This window comes from Python bivittatus, unplaced genomic scaffold (assembly GCF_059951505.1).
Source record: "Python bivittatus isolate LINGU-HERP-01145 unplaced genomic scaffold, Pbiv_v1 ctg000170_np1212, whole genome shotgun sequence".
NCBI lineage: Eukaryota > Metazoa > Chordata > Lepidosauria > Squamata > Pythonidae > Python > Python bivittatus.
The window spans coordinates 1,861,637-1,876,567 of NW_028277039.1; the positions used below are offsets into that span (position 1 = coordinate 1,861,637).

The following is a 14,931-nucleotide window of genomic DNA, read 5'->3' on the forward strand; positions in this document are numbered from 1 at the left end:
GACACAAAGCAGAAAAGATGCCCATGTAAAATGGCAAGGAGGTTCTCTTGATTGAACATAATCAGTTTTTTGCCCCCAATTCCACTTCACTTTCTCATGAATGTACTTGTCCCAGTAACACGAATTTTCAAAGGCTTGCTCTCTGCCTATATGTTTTCAGCACAGAACTTTTATTCAGTAGGAAAAGATTTGATAATGCAAACTATTTGATTTAGAGCCTTACCGTTTTCAGCTTTAAGTTATCTGCTGCAGATTCATTGAAGGATATTCCTTTCAGAAAGTGGGCCCCTATCTGGATGGGAACTGTTGGCAGCTCACACTGAATCGGCTGAGAGGGAGTCTGTCTCCGTCCAGTCTGCTGGGCTTCGGCATCGCTGCAACAGCCCTTAAGACACAAAAGACCAAAGCAATACATAATTTAATTGACACTCACCAGACTTGCCTCTCTTAATCCATCTTGCCTGGATCCAGAGAAACAGGCTCTTACCTGCAAGCTTGCTTCAATTGCCTTTGGATTCAAGTGGAAACCAGCCTTCATTGCATATTCACAGTGACCCAAACTTTCCAAAGCAATCTTATATGCCTAATATATGTATAAAAAAGAAATAAATAAGTACCAGAACTGACCGTCTACTTCATAAAACCAGAAAAAGGAAAACCGCCCCACTATTCAATCACTCCTTAACATGGACCTGTGGTTATGAGCAGCCTAAACAATAAAGAAAATAATCACATCAGGGAAACTGACCTGTAAAGCACTGTCTGTTTTCAAGTTCAATTCTTTTAGCTGGTGCTCTGGAATTGCCACATTTTGGGAGCAGAAGAGCTGCTGGACCTCGATTCCAGCCAAACAGCCATCACGACCTCCTTCTTTCTCTCGAAGCCGTGAAGTGGCCTTTAAATAGGTTGCAGAAAATTTGAAGGAGACAAAATAACAAAATGACAAAAGCAATTTTGAATTATTTAGTGAAGTTAAATTTCATAATTTACATTTCATATTGGGACACTAGCCATGGTTTAGGAAAAAGATACAACAACTGCAGCTTTGCTTTTACAAACACAAGCTCTGATCAAAGATCCCCTCATAACGGTAGGCAAACAAAGTATCTATGCAAATATAACTTTTTTGGGGTAATTTTTACTGAAGAAATTTTTAAAAGAATAAAAAACAACATAAATTTTGAAAGAGAAAAGTAAGGAAAGGAAAGTAATGTGAAAAAGAAAGTGCAAAGAGAAGAGAGAAAAAAGTTATAAAGAAGCAGCTTCTGGTCTTCTTATCAGCAGTTACAAGTACATTTATATTTTACCCTCTCTCTCTAAGGTTACAACATAATTTCCTTCTTTCCATAGTCTACCCTTTCTAATGATCACATAAATCACAAGTTCATTTTTTTCTTTTTTCAGCAAAAAGTCCATAAGGGGTTTCCAGTCACTAATAAATGTAGGTATTGTCCTTTCTCTAATCAAACAAGTCAGTTTTGCCATCTCTGCTAATTCTGTCATCTTCACCAGCCATTACTGCAATGTGGGCATTTCAGAGTCTTTCCAATTTTGTGCATATAATAATCTTCCAGCAGTTATTATATATAAAAACAATATTCCATAATTCTTTTCTAATTGTCTATCTATTAGTTCCAACAAGAAGAGTTCTGGTTTCAATTGAATATTAATCTTTAAAATTCTTTGTATCACTGTATGGATTTGAACCCAAAATTGTCTGGCTTTTTTGCAAGTCCACCAGGCACGATAAAATGATCCTTCATGTTTTCCACATTTCCAACATAAATTTGAAGTACAGGTAGTCCCCAGGTTAAGAACACCCAGGTTACAGACGACCCATAGTTAAGAACGGAGCCTATTTTAGCAAACTTTGAGTTAAGTACACAATGGTTCAAGTTCATTACATAATACTACTTATACAGTATTATACAATAATACCATACCAGCTTACAAACAAATTCAACTTAAGAATAGACCTTGGGAACAGAACTCATTCTTAAACTGGGGACTGTCTGTACCTTTATACATTCTAGATAATTTTTCTGGAGTCATGTACCAACGATACATCATTTTATAAAACTTCTATTTAAATTATAACAATGTAAATTTCAGTCCTTTCAGTCATGTATTTTTCCATTGTTCCACCAGTATATTATGTCCAAAGTTCTTAGCCAATTTTATCATACACTCTTTCACTTGTTCTACTTTCATTTCAAATTTCCAACAAAAGTTTATACATTTTAGCAATTACATGTTCATAATTTGTACATAGTTCAATTTCTAATTCTGTCTTGTACTGTTCAATTCCAAATGTCCTGTTATGTACCATGAATCTTTCCCTTAACTGTGCATACAAAAACCATTGAAAACTAAATCCCTCTGCAGTCAATTGATCTCTTGATTTCATCTTATATTCTCCATGCTCTTGTTGTAACAACTCTTGATAGGTTAACCATCTCTCTTTGCCTGCTGTTTCTTTTTTATAAAATGTTTCCTGTGCTGAAACCAATAAGGTTATTTTTGGGCACAGCCTGGATTTATATCTATTTCATATTCTTTATATGGCACTCCTAACATAATGGTTTTTAAAATCTACATTAACTTCAACTTTATTGTACCACAGAAAGCCATGCCATCCAAACTTCAGATTGTGCCCTTCTAGTTCTAAAATTCTCTTCCCAGCAGCATCCACTCTTTCATCCAAACCAGGCAGCAGGCTGCAAAATACAATTTCAAATCAGGCAATTCCAATCCTCCTTGTTCCTTTGTACCTTGGAGGATTTTATATTTAACCCTTGGCTTTTTCCCTTGCCATACAAACCTAGATATAACTTCTTGCCATTGCTTAAATGGTACATCAGTTGTCAAAATAACAACTGTTGTTATTATTAACATCAGTTGGAACAAAAACATCATTCTAGGCAATACATTCATTTTTATCGCAGAAATTCTCCCTAGCAATGACAATTGTAATTTCTCCTATCTTAGCATATCCTTAATTTCATTCTATATCTTAATTGTTCTGAAATGACATACAATTCGCATTACAGTAACACCCAAGTATTTTTACTTTTTTCTCAACCTTAAAACCAGTTTTTTCCATCAACTGTTTTTGCTCTTCCATCCTCGTGTTTTTTGTTCACATCTTTGTTTTCTCATTATTTATTTTAAATTCAGCTAACACACCAAAATCCTTTAATTTTTCCATTAATATTTCTATTCCATCCAAAGGATTTTCCAGAATTATTACTAAGTCATCGGCAAACTCCTGAAATGTGTATGTTTCCCTTTCAATCCTCACTCCAGCAATTATTTTGTCTTATATCTCTATTACTTCCAGAGCTAAGATGAATAACAATGGTGACAAGGGGCATCCTTGTCTTGTCCCTTTCTGTATCTCACAAGGTTTTGTTAATTCTCCATTTACAATTATCTGTGCCTTTTGTGAGGTGTAAACAAAATTCACACCAAAGCCTGAATCTTCCAAAATTTTAAACAAGAAAGTCCAGTTCAAATTGTCAAAGGCCTTTTCTGCATCTAGAAAAATCAATGCAGTTTGTTTTTCATTATGTTGTTCTAAGTATTCCAAAATATCAAATATGTTTCTAATATTATCTCTCAACTATCTTCTGGGTAAAAACCCACATTGATCTTCATGAATAAAGTCCTGTAAAACCATCTTCATTCTCTCTGCTAAAATCATGGTAAATAACTTATAGTCATTACTCAATAATGATATTGGGTGGTAATTTTTTGCTGAAGTCAAATCTTGACCTTCTTTAGGTATTAATACTTTATTAGCCTCCATCCAACTGTCCAGTATCTTTCCAGCCTGTAAAATAGAGTTCATCATACATTGCAATGGTTATAATAATTCATCTTCAAAATGTTTATAATAAGAGGCTGGTAAACTGTCTGATCCAGGCACTTTCCCTATTTTTGCCTTTTTTATGGCTTCACAAACTTCCTTTATTGTTATAGGCTCATTCATTGTTTCTGTTTTTCTGTGATCTTCACAGAAGATCTTGGTTTCTTTAAATATTCATCAACCTTTGCCAGGAAAACAACTTCTCCTTTATATAATTTAGAATAACACTGAAGAAATATTTTTGTGTCTTTCAATTTTCTGTTATTATGGTGTTTCCATCTTATAATTTTAATATTTTTAATATTTTTCTCTTTTTCTTTCCTCAATTTATATATCAACCATTTCCCTGGCTTAGGGTTCTTTTGTTTTGCATAGTTCATTTTTACATTCATTTCTTTTACTGTTAACATGGACAATTGCCATTGTAAGAGTTTAATTTGTTGAGAAATAGTTTCTTTCTGCAACAATATTTCATTTGACCTCCATCTGAAGGAACTCACTTTCCTTCTAAATGCTAAAGTCACTGGATTGTGGTCTGAAAAGGTCTTTGACAGTATCTCCACTTTTATGGACACTAGTAACCAAATTCTTAGATATCCAAAACATATCGATTCTTGAAAAAGATCTATGTCTTTCAAAAAATTATTATATTCTTTTGCATCACCATTTTTGTACCTCCATGCATTTACAAGCTAATTGGGGGTTTATATACAACTCCATTTCTCTTTTTGGCTCCTGCTGAAATAAATTCTTCACCTAAATTTTTGCAAATCAAATATTTTGTATCCTTTTTTCTAATATAAATTTCTTGTAAATTTTCTTCTTTTTTGAGGAGCATTTGTTCCATTTATATTCCATGTTCGACATTTAAAATCCATATTTATGCCAAAAACTTAGAAAAGTCAATACCTGTAGCACCTAATTTGGTGTCTCCTCAATTTCTTGTGGCTGTTGCTTAGGGCCTTTTTCACTTCCATTTACATTTCTTCCAATTCACCTTTAAATTTTTCTAAGAATTCTCTTGCTTTCTGGATTGAATAAAGTGTATAAGAATATCCCTTGGTACATTTCTTAATTTTACAAATTGCATGTTGATTCTATACACTTTGTCAATTTCTGCCTCCATATCATCTTTATCCTATTCCAAAAAGGTTTGTTAGAGACTGAACCACCTTTTCTCTGGTGTCTTCTCCAGGATCCTCTGGAACTGCAAGTCTCAAGGAAAATTCTTTTTCTCTCAGTTCCATAATGCTACATTGTCTAAGTCCTTTTCCATCTCTGTTTATTATTTCTCTTTTACATTCTACAATTTCCACTTTGTCCTTAATTTGTTTAACTTCTTCCATAAGCTTTCCTATAGATTTAATTTTTTTGTAACTTCTTCAATCTCCTCTTTCATCTTTACAAACCTTTCTTCCATTCTCACTTCAAAAGCAACCAGCTCATAGATTTGACAGATACCTGCTTTCCCATTTCTTCAAACATCTTTTGTAATACTTCTGGAGTAATCCCCTTTTCTGTCAGTTGCTCCAATGATCTACTCCTTCCCTCACCAAGCCTTGCAGCTTTTCTGGTGGTTGCCATTCTTTTGTTTACAATACAAAAGTAAAAGTAAATCAATTATGAAGATGGAAGTAAAAGGCAAGCCTCTCCTTTTTCTTCTTCTTTCGCCTCTTCTATGCCCTTAAGGCTTTAGTCCAATCTATCTAGTTTTAATGACACAGTCGATCTCACGTTACACTTATCTCCTTGTTTTGTAAATTCCACCAACTGTCTTTTCCTTTTAATGTCAAACAATCAAAATTCCCACAAAGTGCTGCTCTAATTAATTCCAAATAGCATCAAAAGCACTTTTTATATATATTTCAATTCAATGAATTGCTATTAAAATTTTTAAACAAGAAAATACAAACTAATATAAAGTAGGGAAAAGAAAGAAAAGGAAAGAAATCAAAGAAAAAGCAAAAAGTGCAAGAAATGAAAAAATAGAAAAGAAAGAAGATATAAAGAAGTGGCTTCTGATTTTCTTCACAGCAGTTATAAGTACGAATACATTTTAATCTCTCTCCCTAAAGTTACATATTACTCTTCTTTCTATAATCTATCCTATCTAATCATCAAAACCATAAATCACAAGTTTTTTTTTAAATTTTCACGCAAAAAGTTCATAAAAGGTTTCCAGTCATCAATAAATGTAGATAATGTCTTTAATCAAAGAAGTCAATTTATCCATTTCAGCAAAATCTCAAATAGTACCAAAAGCACTTTTGCCAAAATATTAATATTTCAAATTTGTATAGTCCCCTTTATCTGTTTATAACTTTTTTAGTCAAAATTTTGTAAGCTTTTTGCTGTTGTTTTAAAGTCTTTATTTTCCTCTTTGCTTTACTTTCTGTAATTTGGAAGGAAGGCTGACTCACCAAGAGATTGTTCTCTTTGTCCCACTGTTTTCAAATACCTTTTTTCAACTGTAAATTGATTGTATCCGAAAATGATTAAGAAAATGAAGGTGTGGTTAAACTTAGCATCCTTTAAAAGGCTGCGCTTGCATGTGTGAGCTTGCTGTTCCTCCCTCAACCCCTTGCCACTCAACTCACAAGAAAACCACAGGGCTTCCATCCCACGGTCAAGGAACAGTAGTCCAGGGTGCAGGTGGGTGATCTCTTGGTCTCTCCTATATCAGGAAAGACTTCGCCAGCCAGAAATCACCGCTGGCCACCGTTCACTACTGCAGTGCCATCTCCGCTCCTTCGGAAACATCTGATCCACCACAGAACTTCACCTTAAAGCCCCTATGCAAATGTAACTCTTAATAATTTTACAAGGAGATGATCTGTGTACCCTCACAATCTGATGTGTGTTAACAATACAGCAGACAAAGCAGCAAATACAGGATTGAACCAGACCACGCCTAACTACATTTTAGAAAAGCCATCACTGAAGTCCTCTATATAGGCCATGTCTGTACAAGATCGGGAAGTCACATCACATACTTCCCTGGTCGATTGACTTATTCTGGAAGGGAGCAATAGAGATGTTTTAATCAGTCACCCATCAGCTATTTAGTCTCTCCAGCTGAGGATGGGAGATTTCACTTCTTTTCCAACATCCCATTTTTAATATTTTTCTCCAAAACAAGAGTAAATCAATCCCTGGTTGTGGCTGTGGTGGTTGTTGTTGTTCTTCATCATCACCATCGACTAAATAATTATATGCCATCACGTTAGTGTCAAATCTTAGCAATCACATGCTTAAAAGCTTGTGAACCCTTTTGAATTTTCAATATTTCTGCATAAATATGACTTAAAACGGGATCTGTTCTCCACACAAATCCTAAAACTAGATAAGAGAGTCCAATTAAACAAATGAGTAAAAAAACATTATACTTGTTCATTTAGTTATTGAGGAAAATGATCCAAAGCTACATATGTGCGTGTGGCAAAAGTAAGTGAACCTCTAGAATTATCAGTTCATTTGAAGGGGAAATTAAAGTCAGGTGTTTCAATCAATGGGATGATAATCAGGTGTGAGTGTGGAAGGTCCTGCCTTATTTAAAGAACAGAATCTTGGGTATTCACTATCAGTCTGAGCTTCACAATGCAGGTATGTGGAAGTGTGTCATGTCTCAAACAAAGGAGATTTCTAAGGACTTCTAAAAAGCAGTTGTTGAGGCTCACCAGGCTGGAAAAAGTTACAAAACTATTTCCAAAGAGTCTGGACTTCACCAGTCCACTGCCAGGCAGATTGTATACAAATGGAGGCAATTCAACACCACTATTACCCTCCCCAGGAATGGGAGACCAACCAAGATTGCATCAAGAAAAAGGTGTATAATACTCTGGGAGACTTCCAAGAACCCTAGGATAATGTCTAAGGCACTAAAAGGCCTCCCTTGCATTGATGAATATCAGTGTTCATGAGACCACCATCAGGAGAACACTGAACAACATTGTGCATGGCAGGGCTGCAAGGAGAAAGCCATTACTCTCCTATACAATATATAGGGCTTTATAGGTAATGACCATCAACTTGAATCACACCCAGGAGCAAACTGGCAACCAGTGCAGCTTGCAAAACAGAGTTATTACATGAGCATGTTGAGACATGCCCATCATTGCCCATGCCACTGCATCCTGGACCAGTTGAGGCTTCAAGGTGATCTTCAAAGGTAGCCTCATGTAAAACACATTGCAGTAGTTAAGCTGTGAGGTGTCCAGGGAATGAGTTACTGTCTGAAGGGCCTCCTGATCTAGGAAAAGCTGCAACTGGTACACCAGAGGGAGCTGTGCAAATACCTTCCTGGCCACAGCTGCCACCTGTTCATTGAGCAGGAGCTATGAGCCTAGAAGACCTCCAGACTGTGCACCACTCTTGAATGGAGAACTTTACCCCATTCAAGGTTAAAGATAGAAGATCCCTAGATCTGAGTGGCTCAAACACCCACAGCCACTTGGTCTTTGTAGGATTGACTGGGAGATGGTTCTTCCCCATCCACACAGCCTCCAGACACTGGGACACACCCTTGGCAGCCTCACTTGGATGGCCCAGGTCAAAAGATATAATTGGGTATCATCAGCATACTCAAAGAATCATAGAATCATACAGTTGGAAGGGACCTTGGAGGTCTTCCAGTCCAACCTAAAGATTGGTTGTCCAATCTTTTCTTGAAAACCTCCAGTAATGGAGCACCCACAACTCCAGGAGGGAAGCTGTTCCACTGCTTAATTGTCCTCACTGTCAGGAAATTCCTCCTCATTTCCAGGTTGGATCTCCCTCTGAGGAGCTTCCACCTATTGCTTCTTGTCCTACCCTGAGGCGCTATGGAGAACAAATTGATACTCTCTTCCCTGTGGCAACCCTTCAAGTATTGGAAGACTGCTGCCTAGAGTCACTTGTATAGTGAGATGGGTGGCATATATAAAATTGAAAAATAAATAAATAAATCATGTCTTGCCTCAGTCTTCTCTTCATTAAGCTAAATATAACTAGTTCTTTTAGCCATTCTTCATAGGATTTAGCCTCCACACCCCTTATCATCTTTGTTGCTCTTCTCTGTACTCCTTCTAGGGCCTCAGCATCTTTTTTGTATTGTGGGGACCAGAACTGGGCACAGTATTCCAAATGTCCAGCTGGCTCAGAAGGATACTATGGTCAACAGTATCGAAACCCAATACATGGTCAGGGTCAGTGCTGCTGTGGACCTAAATGTCCACAGAAATGAAGTATCAATAGAGCCTTCTAGGATTTTGTCTCTGTTGTAAAACTAGAAGCATCCATTATCCCTCTGGTCAGCTGTTTTAACCACTTAGATGTGATGGAATGGAATTATGAAGGCCAGACTCAGGGAGAAAAACATTTTCTTTCATCTCCTGAGGCGCATGGGAAAGATAAGAGGATGAGACTGGCACCTCCCTGAGGAATTCACAATGTTGTGGCTGGCATTACTTGGGAGCTGGGGTTTCAGTCTGGGAAGATTCTTGCTAGAGGTTGTAGCTAATAAACATTGCTGGACTGAATTTACATGGTCTCTTGGAGTTCCTTGGGCTAGGCCTGACATTAGCTGATCAAGGAGAGTTACTGGGGCCATTGGGGGCTAAAAGTGGACCCTTTAAGTTTGATTGGGTGGGTCAACTTTTCTTTTTTTTAATAGTAATTTTATTAAAAATTCCAATTAAAAAGATAAGAACTAATACAAACTAAAATCATAAAAGAATAAAAAGAAAAAATAGTGCAGAAAAGAAAAAATAGAAAAACAGAAAAGAAAAAATATGAATATAGTAAAGAAAAAGAAAAGAAATATATAAAGAAATGGCTTCCCCCTTCACAAGTATAAACAATTTTAGTAACTTATCACCTTCTCTGAAAATAAAACAAATGATCTCTTCCTCCCATATCCCATGTATCTATAAACAAATCCTTAACAAACAAAAACAAAAACAGCAAAAGTTCATTAAGGATTACCAAAGATGATAATGTATCTATTGTAACCTTGATCAAATAAACCAACTTTATATTCTTTCCTTTTACTATTAACAAAAGAAATGGCAAACTAAAAGCAGAACCAATGACCATGAAAGAGCCAGTGAGTAGACCAGGTCTTCATAATTCCTCTCTGGACAAGGAGATGACTTGAGATCACCCACAAGTGCTCCAGAAAGTTGCTCCTCACAAGGAGATCTCAAGACAGCAGTATCCAGTGGGTTTAGAGCTCTGGGAGACAAGGGAATAGCCATCTTTTTGCTCAAACTGCAGTCAGCGCCTTCAAAAGGACAGTGGGTTCGCATACTTCCTTTTCTAATCATTTTCAGAAATTGCTTGTTAACTGATTTTCAGCTATTAGGAACCTTTGGATCAATACGTTTTACAGCACTGAGTGAGTTTCCTTCAATCCCTAGCGAAAGAAGTTTTAAATACAAATTTAAGGACTTAAAAAAAAATCATTTGGAATAAACAACAAAAGGGTGATTAGAATTTTGATTTTGGAAAGTTACAAATGGACTAAGGGTCCAGATGGATTTAAAATAAGATTTTGGAATTAATTATAAGAATCCTTCCCATGAGAAAATGCTTTTGTTTTGAATTCTCTTTAAAAAAAAAAAAAAGGATAAGACTTTGAAAGTTGAACACTAGAGGGAACCAGAAGGAACTAAAAATTACAATTAAAGGAGAACAACACTTAAATTTGACTTAGAAATACAAATGAAGCAAAATATTTTAACATTGGACATATTGAAGGATATTTTTGAACAATAGACCCAGAAATTAATTTTAAGAGTGTCTGCCTCTATATATAGGCTGTGTTAAAAGATGTTATGGAAGAGAAACAAGTTTCACTGGACAAGACTGAGACTGATCTGAAAGTGGTTTTAAAAATGACAGGCTACAAGAATGATATGGAAATAGATGCTACGCTGTACATACAAATGAAACTGGCTGATGTCTTAATAATTAAAAGGAATATACAAACAACAAACTAGAAGAGTGACCTGGATAACTTTCCTATTTTGGATTTACAAAAGAGACTTGTTAAAACTTTGAAGAATTTTGTGAGAAAGGACAAAGAAAAAATGAAAAGAAATCAAGTTCTAGGACATTATTTGAAGGGGCTGGGTCAACTTTCCTGTTGCACAGCCCACTAAACTCTTTGACCCAATTAAGCATGTCTTCTGAACATGACCACCGAGAAATTTTCTGCACATGGAAACCTAGCTGTCACAAAGATGACCAAAATCAATTCTGTGACAGATGAAGAGAAAGGCAACAATTTTCTGATTAGAGACAGAAGCCTGAATTTAGAACTGCTGACATCTGCACACAGCAGCACATTCCTACCTCTGTTGCTCCCTTCCATGACCGCACTGCTTCGTCTAGTTCAGTCGTGGGGCTTGCACTGGATATCTCACTCATGCTAGAATTTTTTCTTTCCTGGGCTGCAGCCTCAGTGAAGCATGACTGAGCCACTGGTTGGACTTTCTGCAAAGCCTGGGATAGAAACTGAAAATGAACCTGCATCACGGTCAAAAAGCAGCGTCCAAGTACCTGTGAAAATGAAAAAAATAGGCCACCATTAGGTCAGGAATGGGGGATTTTGTGCAATTATTTGGAAGTACTCAAACTAGATCTTCACATGCAAAATATCTGATTGGCTCCTTTTTGACTTTTCCCCCTAGTCCTGGAATTTCTTAGTGGTCTTTCACCCAAATATTAACCAGCCCAAGCACACTCAGCTTTTCAGTGGCAGCCCACTTCCATGCAAAAGAAAACACTGTTCACAAAATCATCCTAAATCAAGCTCAACTTGAGAGAAATTTTGTTTTACTATCCTTTATATAATTTTAAAATTAATAAAAGCATCCCTCTACTATACTGAAAGACCACTGTTTACAGTATTAAAATGTCAGGCTGTGACTGCAAAGCTATACATATTAAACTAGAAATAAGCACATGGAATATCATGGAATATATTCCTGAATAAACATGAGTATGAATTTCTCTAACCTGGAATGTTAAACTGCAGTATATATTTATTGAAGCCTTGATATTTTTTTGTAGTTTGTCAATTTAAGAAAACACATACTATCAATTAAGTTATTAAACACTACCATCCTCACTGTAATCATTAAGCAAGCAAACAGGGAGAGCAGGGAAGTTTGTTTGTTTGTTTGTTTATATGCAATTTCTATAGCTGCCCATCTCAATCCAAGTGACTTTGGGCAATGAACAATTTCAATAATTAAAACCATTAAAACCATTACAAATTTAACATATAGGCAGCCGAGAATTATAATAATAATTACATAAAAATTAACAGTGCAACCAGATAATGGGGAACCCTAACACTTTTGGGACCCCAGGCTCAGGCACAGAGTCATGTTTTTAAAGCCTTGCAAAAGGCTACTAGGTCAGGGCCATCCCAAGCTCCAAAGCAAGAATGTTCCAAAGGGCAGGGGCTATTGCTGAAAAAGCATGCCTTCTGGTCCCCACCAGCCAACACTCCTTGGCTTCTGGGATCCACAGCATCCCCAATCTACTAGACTGAATTGGACAGGTAGAAACTATTGGGAGAAGATGGACTCTTAGATAACCCAGTCCTAAGCCACACAGGGCTTTAAAGGTAACAACCAGCACCTTGAATGGTACCCGGAAGCACACTGGCAACCAATGCAGCTCCTGTAGTAGTGGTGTTACATGTGCCATATATCCGGCACCATTTACTACCCATGCAGCCACATTTTTTGCACCAGTTGAGGCTTCCAAATGGTCTTCAAGAGCAGCCCCATGTAGAGCATGTTGCAGTAATCCAAACAGGAGGTAACAATGGCATGAGTGACTGTGAGGAGAGCCTTCTGGTCCAGGAATGGGTGCAACTGGCGCACAACCCGAAGGTGTGTAAGGGCCCTCTTAGCCATGGCTGCCACCTGCTCTGAGTAGGAGCCACAAGTCCAAGAGGACCCCCAGATTGCACACCAGGTCTGCCTGGGGCAGTGCTACCCCATCCAATACCAAAGATGGAAAATCCTTATCCCCAGTAGGACCAAATACCCAAAGCCCTTCCATCTTGCTTTGATTGAGTCAGAGCCCATTGCACCCTATTCAGGCCCCTACAGCTTCCAGACACTGGGATAGGACATCCATAGCATCATTCAGTGGGCCTGGAGTAGAGATATATAACTGGGTATCATCTGCATACTGATGGTTTTTTTTTTTTTTACTGCGCTCAGTCGTTACCGACTCTACAGTAACTACTTTGGATGAGTCCTTGCAGTTTTCAAGGCAAGTTGTCAGAAATGGTTTGCCATTGCCTCCTTCCTAGAGTGGAGCCCAGCTGGCGAGTGCAGGAGGCGGGGTTTCCATTGCTTTGCGCCTTTTTCGGGCGTGCGCAGCTTCTGCGCTACTAGCAACTGCTCCTGACTCCTTTTGCAAGGCGCTGCCAGCATTTTTCCTCCCACTGGAGTGAGAGTACCCACTTATCTACTCACGTAAGTTTTTGAACTGTTGGGTTGACAGGAGCTGGGGAGGAAACAGGAGCTCACTCTGCTGCGCGAAAGCTGGGCTCAAACCGCTGAAATGTCGACCATTGCTGGCCGGCAGCTTTCAGCGTCATTAAGCTGCTGCGCAACTGCGTCCCCCATATTGATGGTACCTTACCCCAAACTGCCGGATCACCTCACCCAGTGGCTTCATGTAGATGTTAAATAGGAGAGGAGAGAAGGCCAAGCCCTGAGGCACCCCACACAATAGGGGCCATGGGCTGGATCTCTCCCCCCAATCAACACCAACTGACATAAAAAGAGGAAAACCAGGACAGCATAGTGCTGCCTACACCCAACTCCCAAAGCCAATTCAGAAAGATACCATGATCAGTGGTATCAAATGCCACTGAGAGGTCAAGAACAGCAAGGATGGATGCACTACCCCCATCCCGCTCCCGCCACAGGTCATCCAAGAGCGCAATCAATCCCGTTTCAGTTCCAAACCCCTGACTGAACCCTGACTGAAAGGGGTCCAGATAATCCGCTTTATCCAGAGGCCTCTGCAATTGCCATGCTACCACTCTCTCCACCACCTTTCCTAAAAAAGAGAGGTTGAAAACTGGACAAAAGGTGTCCAGATCAGTTGGGTCAAGCAAAAGCCCCTTAAGGAGGGGGCGCACCACTGCCTCCTTAAATGCTGGTGGAACCACTCCCTCCTTTAATAATGAATTGACCACTGCCCATACCCAACCATGTGTCCCCTCCTGTGTAGCTTCAGTATTATTCCCTCCTAGGAAGGACCAGATCACCCAAAATAAGGTCACTGGATGACTATCCATAGACACAATAAGAGCGGAGAAATATAACACAATAAGGGTGGCGAAATTAATGTTATCGTTTGTTGTTCATCACAGGAAAGTGGAGTTGGGGAGAACTGCTTTCAGGACCTGCAGAGGACATGCCATATCTCTTTTCCTTCCTGAAAACAAGAACTATCCATGCTGCAAGTACATGCTGACTGTCAGCCCTCTGATGTAGCCCATATCAGGAAACAGACTCCATTATGACTATTAGAAGCGTACTTTACTGCTGCAGGGTATAACCACAGAATCTTGAAAGTCCCCTTCTTATAACAAAGAGAATCATGGCAGGGCAATCTTGACCTCCTTTCTCACCATCTCCTCCCTTTCAGAGCTAAGCTGGCATTTACATAATTACCCTTACATTCCTTCTACATTGGCTGACCTACTGGAAGAGAAGGTGAAGGGGCTAGAAGCAAAACTGTCCAATCTCCAGCTTATCTGAGGAGATGGAAAATTCTTGATTTGGCATAGAAAGTTCTTGTGAGGGACATATAAGCACCAAAAGCCCCCAGAAGTTAGAAGAAAGCTAAAGAGAAGGAAAGGAAAGGTGGAGAAATGTGACACAAAGAAGACAAATCCCCTAAAACTTCACTCCATTAATTATCTCACTCTACTCTGCCTTGGTCAGACATCACTTGCAGTATTGTGTTCAGTTCTGTATACCCCAATTTAAAAAGGACATTGATAAACTGGACCAAGTCCAGAGAAGGGCTACAGTGGTGAAAGG

The 14,931-nt window shown here is 38.3% G+C and overlaps 1 protein-coding gene across 3 annotated transcripts in view; it reads right to left on the bottom strand.

Annotated features, from left to right (window-relative positions):
• The window catches only part of GARRE1 (granule associated Rac and RHOG effector 1), a 144,600-nt gene that overhangs the window by 26,336 nt on the left and 103,333 nt on the right, over positions 1-14,931 (bottom strand). For all 3 annotated transcript variants that reach the window (XM_088135504.1, XM_088135502.1, XM_088135503.1), the window contains 4 exons: positions 11,201-11,407; positions 749-895; positions 488-583; positions 224-385 (listed from right to left, as the gene is read on the bottom strand). In XM_088135504.1, the coding sequence (XP_087991630.1) occupies positions 224-385; positions 488-583; positions 749-895; positions 11,201-11,407 (612 nt within the window). The remainder of the gene's footprint in view (positions 1-223; positions 386-487; positions 584-748; positions 896-11,200; positions 11,408-14,931) is intronic.